The sequence below is a fragment of the Bos indicus genome, chromosome 14 (assembly GCF_029378745.1).
Source record: "Bos indicus isolate NIAB-ARS_2022 breed Sahiwal x Tharparkar chromosome 14, NIAB-ARS_B.indTharparkar_mat_pri_1.0, whole genome shotgun sequence".
NCBI classification, from domain to species: Eukaryota; Metazoa; Chordata; class Mammalia; order Artiodactyla; family Bovidae; genus Bos; species Bos indicus.
Genome location: NC_091773.1, coordinates 45,057,108 through 45,066,654, shown reverse-complemented (window position 1 = coordinate 45,066,654; position 9,547 = coordinate 45,057,108). Strand labels below are relative to the sequence as shown.

The window sequence follows — 9,547 nt, the reverse complement described above, 5'->3', positions numbered from 1 at the left end:
AATGCCATCTATGGAGTCTCTCTGGTTTTTAGTTCAAAGTATCAATAGATGGGGAAACAGTGGAAACAGTGGCTGACTTTATTTTTGGGGGCTCCTTAATCACTGTAGATGGTGATTGCAGCCATGAAATTAAAATACACTTACTCCTTGGAAGGAAAGTTATGACCAACCTAGACAGCATATTAAAAAGCAGAGACATTACTTTGCCAGCAAAGGTCCATCAAGTCAAGGCTATGGTTTTTCCAGTGGTCATGTATGGATGTGACAGTTGGACTATAAAGAAAGCTGAGCGCTGAAGAACTGATGCTTTTGAACTGTGGTGCTGGAGAAGACTCTTGAGAGTCCCTTGGACTGCAAGGAGATCCAACCAGTCCATCCTAAAGGAGACCAGTCCTGAGTGTTCATTGGAAAGACTGATGCTGATGCTGAAACTCCAGTACTTTGGCCACCTGATGCAAAGAGCTGACTCATCTGAAAGTCCCTGATGCTGGGAAAGATTGAAGGCAGGAGGAGAAGGGGACGACAGAGGATGAGATGGTTGGATGGCATCACTGACTCAATGGACACGAGTCTGGGTAAACTCTGGGAGTTGGTGATGGACAGGGAGGCCTGGCAAGCTGTAGTCCATGGGGTCGCAAAGAGTCGGGCATGACTGAACTACTGAATTGAACTGAACTGATCAAAAATGAAAATATTACAAGCTCTCTATACAGCTAAGACATTGGCTTTTTTTCTAGATCATCCTTGACTAGAGAAACAGAGAGAGAGACCTGGAATTTAGACATAAGACACAGCTGTCTCAGTTTGCACTTGCTTCACTCATTGCTGTGTGTAGCGTTCTTATGGAAGGAAACAGAAAAGAATTTGTAACATTAGTTTTGACCCTAAATTAGAGTTGGAAAAATTACATCTAGTCCTGCTAAAATCTGTACCATGTTCCATTTTCATCTTGACTTCCTTACATTTGAGAGAGCTTTCCTGCTTTGGGTGGTTTGATGGGACAATGACAAAGATTAGAGTACCTTATTATTTTTTTTTCCCTGACTCTTCTGCACTATCAACCAGAATTGTATTGAAAACAGGTTCCAACATATTTCAAGGAACATACTTATTTATATGATGCAATTTTTCCTTAAAGTCAACTTAGGCAGAATGGTTGATCTGTTCCAGGGAACATGGAAATCCATTTCTTGTGAAAATTTTGAAGAATATATGAAAGAACTGGGTGAGCCATATTTACTTGCATATCACAGCCAGTAAAAGTGGGAGCTTTGACAGCACAGAACTTGCTCTGTGTGAACCTCTTCCTTCAGTTTTTCACATAGAAACAATAAATATTGATTTAGCACCTAGATACAGTTCTGTGCAAAACTAGTTGAAGTTGACATAATCCCTGCTCTCACGTAATTTACCCTTGATTTGCACATGTGCCATATACTAAATAGTAAATGATTTCAATAAATGATTTAAAACAAAAAAATCACATTTAAAAATTAATTAATTTTTAATTGGTGTATATATACTCCAATATAAAATTGGAGTATTACTTTTAATTGGAGTATAAACTTTGTGTTAGTTTTTGCTGTACAACAATGTGAATCAGCTATATGTACCCATATATGCCCTCCATCTTGGGCCTCCCTCCCACCTCCCCTAACTCACGCCTCTAGGTCATCGCAGAGCGCTGAGGTAAACTTCCTTTGCTATACGGCAGTTTCCCACCACCTATCTATTTTACACGTGGTAGTGTATATATTGGGCTTCCCAGGTGGTGCTACTGGTAGAGAACCTGACTGCCAATGCAGGAGATGCAAGAGACACGTTCAACCCTCGAGTCAGAAAGATCCCCTGGAGAAGGCATGACAATCCACTCCATTTTTGCCTGGAAATCCCATGGACAGAGGAGCCTAGCAGGCTACAGTCCATCGAGTCGCAAAGAGTCAGATACGACTGAGAGATTGTATATACATCAATGCTACTCTCTCAGTTTGTCCCACCCTCTCCTTCCCGACCTGTGTCCACAAATCCGTTCATTATTATCTTGAAAAATGCTCATTTTGCAAACATTTGCTCTGTGCCTTTTGAGGATCGATCTTGTGTTCCAGCTTCTGATGACTGCTGGCATTCCTTAGCATGTGGCCATGGCACATCACTCTTTGCTCCTAAGTCACATTTTCTCCTAGAGTCTAATATCCCTCTTCCTCTTCTTATAAGGAAAATTTCTTCGACATTTCATGTGGACATTTGTGACTATATTTGGGGTCCACCTGGATAACCCAGGATACTCTCCCTATTTCAAGATCCTTAAATTAGGCATCAATAGGGCATAAATAACTAAATATCAGAATGCACATACTATGAAATATTATGTAGCTATGACAAAATCTGTGCTTATATGTACTGACATGGAAACTCTCCAAAACATACAGATATAGGGGAAAATCAAGTTGAATAACAATCGTTATAACAAAACATTTGTATTTTTAAAAATTCTATATATAGTGGTGATGGTTGCATAACATTGTTTATGTACTTACTGACACTTAATTGTACTTAAATTGCACTTACATGTACTGCCATTTAAAATGGTTAAAATGATAAATTTTATGTTATGTATATTTCACAACAGTAAAAATACATAATAGATAAAAACAAACCCTATACATGTGAACATAAAAGAATGTAAGAGAATGAATAAAGATCTGGAAGAATTCATGCCAAAGGGTTTAGTCTCTATGTAAATGAGTGCATTTTTAAAATAAGAAGAAGGTTGATATCTTTAAGAAAATTTTCAGAAGGGTCCATGAAACAATAGGATTAATAGCTACTGGACCAGAAAACATGACAGCTGTTAGATCAAAACTGGAGATAGATTTTTTTTTTTTTTCTGTAAAAAATACCCTATTTTAACATATAATGGTGGTGCTACTAGCTTAGAAGTTTGAATTCAAGCAGAGTCAAATCTGTTTAGCTCTAAAACCTCCTAATTAGCATATACAGCTAACGAGAGTCTTGGGAGACAACAACAGATTTAATCACTGTGTCCTTTTATCTGTTTTCCAGGAATAGGAAGAGCCAGCAGGAAACTAGGCTGTCTGGCAAAGCCCACTGTGACCATCATGACAAAGGAAGATCTGATCACTATAAAAACCAAAAGCATCTTTAAAAATAATGACATCTCCTTTAAACTGGGAGAAGAATTTGAGGAAACCACACCAGGTGGCCATAAAACCAAGGTGAGGCCTTCAACATTTTCAGATAAATTTAATTACGAATGTTAATTTTGAAATCTTCCCAGGTAAGTAAGCAATTATGGTGAACATATCTAAAGTGTGTTAGATAAACTTTTGGCTTAAGCCTTGGTCTGAGGAACTCAAATTTTAATATACATACAAATCTCACGGCATGTTAGTAAAAAATGCCTACTTCCAGATTCCATCACCAGAGGCTGTGGTATCTGGGACCAGAACTGAAAATGGTGTTTTTAACAATTCTTACGCAAATATTGAACAGAAAACACTTTCAGAATCATTTTTAGACCTCAGAAACAAAACTCTGCCTTTCCATTTTGTAGCAGTTTTCCATACATGGATTTACAATGAATAAAAAACTTGTGTTAGTTGGCATGCATGCGTGTGTATGTGTGTGCATGCTCAGTCAAGTCTGACTCTTTGCAACTCCGTGGACTGTAGCCCACCAGGCTACTGTGTTCATGGGATTCTCCAGGCAAGAATACTGGATTGGGTTGCCATTTCCTTCTTCAGGGGATCTTCCCGACCCATAGATTAAATCCATCAAATCCAAGTCTCTTGCGTCTTTTGCATTAGCAGGCAGATTCTTTACCACTGTGCCACATGGGAAGCCCATTAGCAGGTATGGGTGAGGTTATGTCACAGTAACAAATTATCCACAAGCTCTCAGTGCTTACACAATCGGAGTTCTAACTCATAGTACATATTCAGTGTTATGGTGGAGTTGGAGAAGTTTCTTTGTGGAGGAGGAGGCTGGAGATGGGGGCGTAGAGTATCTGTCCCTCTTAATTTCTCCAGGGACCAGGCTAAAGGAGATTCAACTAACCTGTAGCTGGACCATCTGAAGTTTGTGATCTAAGTCAACAAAATAGGGAAAGAGACACTAGGCTTTTTATTGTCTACACCTGGAGTTGAAACACACTTTCACTCATGGGCTTCAACTTCAATATACAATTTACCTATATTACACAATTTATTTATATTTTTTGTTTATTGACTGTTCCTCCACACTAGAATATAAGCTCTTCCAAGAAAGGATGTCTTGTCTGTTCTGTTTCACAGAACCTAGTGATATTACATAATACTAATATTTGCTCAATAAATATGTATCATTTGAATGAAAGCACTCAATAGATTGTTAAACAATATGGATAGTGAAGTCCTAATAAAAGGAACTGAATACCACATTATCAGATTTCTGTTAAATAATATGAGACTTCACATTCCTGTATAATATCAAATGGAAGAATTTTGACCAAAAATGTTTAATAAAGATGTCTATACTAAATTAAAAAAAAAAAAAACTACCAAAACAAAAAGACTGGAAAGTACAGAAGTGCAGAAAGGAAATTTGGTAACTATCATTATCTCTATCACAGGACAGACTGTAAATAATTCTGGTAGAAAACCCAGCTCAGTGGATGCATAAACTCTGAGGTGTAAGCTTTTCCAGTAGCCATGTATGGCTGTGATAGTCAGACCATAAAGAAAGCTGGGTGTCAAAGAATGGATGCTTTTGAACTGTGGTCTTGGAAAAGACTCTTGAGAGTGTCTTGGACAGCAAGGAGATCAAATCAGTCAATGCTAAAGGAAATCAGTCCTGAATATTCACTGGAAGGACTGATATTGAAGACGAAGCACCAATACTTTGGCCACCTGATACGAAGAACTGACTCATTGGAAAAGACCCTGATGCTGGGAAAGATTGAAGGCAGGAGGAGAAGGGGATGACAGAGGATGAGATGGTTGGATGGCATCACCAACTCAATGGACATGAGTTTGAGCAAGCTCTGGAAGTTGGTGATGGACAGGGAAGGCTGGCATGCTGCAAGCTATCCATGGGGTCGCAAAGAGTTGGACACAACTGAGCAACTGAACTGAACTGCAATAGAGTTTAACAGGGTTATCTCTAAACTTTGAGGAGCAGGCTGCAAACTCTGGCTCAGGATTGTGTGGGTGTAAATCCCACCTCTGCCACCAATCATTCAGTCAACCGTGTGACTATGAGCAAGTCACAGACTCATGGTGACTCAGCCATTTCATTTGCAAAAGGGGATAATTATAGAGTGTGTGTGTACTCAGTCATGCCCAACTCTTTGTGACCCAGTGGACTATAGCCCTCCAGGTTCCTCTGTCCATGGGATTATCTCGGCAAGAACACTGGAGTGGGTTCTCATTTCCTCCTCTGGGGTATCTTCCCAACTCAGGAATAGAACCCGCACCTCCTGTGCCTCCTGCATTGGCAGGTGGATTCTTTATCACTGAGCCACTTGGGAAGCCCAATAATTATAGTACTTACGTCGTAAGGTTGATGTGAGAATTACATGAATATGTTAATACTCTTGAAGAATGCCTCACACACAATAAATAGTGCTACCAAAGTGCTAGCTACTGTTGTTGTTACAATTACTATCATTTCTATTTATTATTTATTTTACTATTATTATTATTGCTTTACTCTCTATTGCCATTTTATTATAAAGCATACAACTCAGGAACAACAAAAGGGAAGAAATGCATAAGACATGGTATGTGGGAAATGGTTTGAAGTTTCCATACCCCTCCAGGTACACAACCTTCCCAGCACACTAATATGTTCATCAGGGCTTCCCTGGTGGATCAGTGGATCAGTGGTAAAGAATCCACCTGCTATTGTAGGGAACATGAGTTCAGTCCTTGGTCCAGGAAGATCCCACATGCTGAGGAGCAGCTAAGTCTGTGCTCCACAGTTATTGCACCTGTGCCCTAGAGCCCAGCAACCACAACTACTGAGCCCACACACTCTAGAGCTTGTGTTCCACAACAAGAGAAGCCAGCACAGTGAGAAGCCCTCACCTCACAACTAGAGAGTAATCCCTGCTTGTTGCAACTAGAGAAAAGCCTGAGCAAAGCAGTGAAGACCCAGCACAGCCAAAGATAAAGAAGTAAATAGATAAACTTATTTAAAAAAAAAAATATGTTCATCAACTGGAAGCTCTACAAATCCCATCATTTTTTCACTGTAATACGTGCCACACCATTTTATATTCCCACAACACTATAATTATTTTTATATTGTTGGAGTAAGAAGAGGAAATGGGATCTTACATTGGGAGTTTGAATTAGCTTCACATATGTTTTTAAACTTGAAACTCACTTGTGATTCTTTACACAAAAAGATAATACTTGGCCTGTGCAATAAATACATTTTGTAAAAACTTTACTTACTCCTGAAGGTAATATTTAGTTTTTACTCTTTTAAAACCTTTTCCCCCAGAAGAATCAGCCAACAGATTTACTGTTGATGAAGTCTCAGAATAAATGGAATTGTAAACACCATTCAAAAACTACCTGAGAATATCACAACAGCTGAAAAGAATTTGTCTCCTGATAAAATTTTAGAGTTCATATGTCACAGTCTGAGCTGAATTTGGTCTTGTCTGTGTTTCAGAGTACGGTAATCTTAGATGATGACTCCTTGGTTCAGGTTCAGGACTGGGATGGCAAAGAGATCACCATAAGGAGGAAGCTGGTGGATAAGAAAATGGTCGTGGTGAGTGAACTGTTTATCATTTTTTCTATCTAACACCTATATATTGGAGAAGGCAATGGCACCCCACTCCAGTACTCTTGCCTGGAAAATCCATGGACGGAGGAGCCTGGTAGGCTGCAGTCCATGGGGTCGCGAAGAGTCAGACACAACTGAGCGACTTCACTTTCACTTTTCTCTTTCATGCATTGGAGAAGGAAATGGCAATCCACTCCAGTATTCTTGCCTGGAGAATCCCAGGGACAGCGGAGCCTGGAGGGCTGCCATCTATGGGGTCGCACAGAGTCGGACACGACTGAAGCGACTTAGCAGCAGCACCACCAAAATATGGGCTTCCCAGGTGGCTCAGTGGGTAAAGAATCCACCTGTAATGCAGGAGATGCAGGATATGCAGGTTTGATTCCTGGGTCGAGAAAATTGCCTGGATGAGGGCATGGAAACCCACTCCAGTATTCTTGCCTGGAGAATCCCAAGGAGAGAGGAGCCTGATGGACTACAGTCCATAGAGTCTCAAAGAGTTGGACATGAGTGAAGCGATTGAGCATGCACACAATAACTGTATATAAAATCACACAGCTTGTTCTAAAACAATAGGAGTGAATGTAGTTTTTCTTTTTCCTCTTGCTTTATAAGAATGGGAGTGGAGGATATTGGCAGATAAATATATGATCATGAAGATTAGAAAATGTGCAAGGATTGAGAAACTAAAAACCTAGAGAGAATTTATAAAATTGTCTTGCCTCATATTTGGATTGGTGTGGAAGCCAAAACAAGCACGTATTTGTGCAAGAAAGATTTCAGTAGGGATTGAAAATTGTTGCTGACCCTTTGCTCCACACCAGGGTGAATTTCTCAGTTTTCCAGATCAACACCAAGTGAAAGCATGAAAAGGAAATTTAAACGAGAGAGGCAAAGCTTAAGTACTGTCTGGCTGATGTCTAGATCAATTGAAGTAATTGATCTAGTAAGTAAAAAGTAAAAAGTAAAAACAAGTAAAAACTAACACTTAATGGCTACCATGTCCCCATGTTTTCATGTACTATTTAACCAATCTTCACAATACTCCTGTGAAATAAGATTACTTAATCCATTTAATGGGTGGGGAAACTGAGAATCAGACACTGACTTACCTGAGGATATTTGGCTGTGAAAATGTGGTGGTGCTGGGGTTAAAATCCAGGTTGGCTTAATTCCAACATCCACATTTTTTTAGTCTATCCTGTGCCTCTCAGGATGGCTTCCCCAATCATCTTTTTCGTTTGTACAGAATGGAGGGAAACATGTTCATGATTCTCCTCTTCTCAAACCCTACCTCCACTAAAATGAATAAAATGGTAGTTCTGGGCACAGTATAAAATAGTTCTTTCAAAGGAAATATAAAAAATCTATCCTCATTTCTTAATGTAAGGATATTTTTTTTCAACAATGGAGTACATCCCCTTATAAAATAGGAAGTGGAAGACTAAGGATGATTGATTTTATTGCTTTCTATAAAGACCTTAATCACTAAACAGATAGGTTTAAATAGTTCATTAGAAAAAATATTAGATTCAGAATCTGAAGACATGGATTTCCATCTCTATGTTCAGTTCTTATGTGACTTTGGAAAAGCCATTCATCCTCTCCAAGATTCAGTTTTCTTGCCTTCAAAATGTAGGAAAAAAAATTTTGGATAGAATTAAATACCATCATGTGTATATCAGTGCTCTGAAAATCATGAAATACTGTATTGATGTATATTATTATTTGAAAAATATAGAGTATCTATAAAAATGCTTCAATGTAGGCATTTGAAAATGTTTTAATAAAGATTTCAAGTTCATATAAATAAACTTTTTCTGTATATATATCTGTATATGCATATACGCATATATTTACACATTGTGTCATATATATCATATGTAATTGTGGTTTATATGTGTATGTACATATATACTCTTACTTTAAGTAGAATATTACTTTATCACAAGTGAAATATTCTGTTTTATTGGTGCCAAATCTTATATATGTATACATGGCAAAATCACTTCGTAAATAGTTTTGATTTATAGTTGTCTATAGATTTCTTTTCCGAATTTTTAAGGAATGTATGTATGCATAGCAATTAGTTTGCCTTTTTCTAAATGTCAGTTTCACCAGCAGTACTGAAATATCTTGTCCTTTGTTTGTCTTCAAGGAAAGTGTTGTGAACAATGTTACCTGCACACGAACATATGAGAGAGTACAAACAAACCCAGTCTCAAACTCTTAGGCACTCTCAAACTGTGATCCAAACTGCCAAGGCTGTTTAAATAAAAATATTATGACAACTAATACGAGAGAACCTTTGCAAAAATGCCAACAGCTTTGGATGCCATGCTGAATACGCCTGTACAATAGAGTACTTTTCATACTGTTCATGGGGTTCGCAAAGCGAGAATACTCAAGTGGTTTGCCATTCCCTTCTCCAGTGGACCATGTTTTGTCATGACCCATCCATCTTGGGTGACCCTACCCGGCATGGCTCATAGTTTCTTTGAGTTAGACAGGGCTGTGGTCCATGTGATCAGCTTGATTCAGTTCAGATCAGTCGCTCAGTCATGTCTGACTCTTTGCGACCCCATGAATCGCAGCATGCCAGGCCTCCCTGTCCATCACCAACTCCCGGAGTTCACTGAGACTCACGTCCATTGAGTCAGTGATGCCATCTAGCCATTTTATCCTGTCGTCCCCTTCTCCTCCTGCCCCCAATCCCTCCCAGCATCAGAGTCTTTTCCAATGAGTCAAC

At 38.9% G+C, this 9,547-nt stretch overlaps 1 protein-coding gene across 1 annotated transcript; it reads left to right on the top strand.

Annotated features, from left to right (window-relative positions):
* Positions 1-1,142: 1,142 nt before the first annotated feature.
* On the top strand, positions 1,143-9,114 carry FABP12 (fatty acid binding protein 12). The gene is made up of 4 exons (XM_070802164.1): positions 1,143-1,225; positions 3,064-3,236; positions 6,682-6,783; positions 8,957-9,114. The coding sequence occupies exons 1-4, from the start codon at positions 1,153-1,155 to the stop codon at positions 9,029-9,031; spliced, it is 423 nt and encodes a 140-aa protein (XP_070658265.1). The 5' UTR covers positions 1,143-1,152; the 3' UTR covers positions 9,032-9,114.
* Positions 9,115-9,547: the final 433 nt, after the last annotated feature.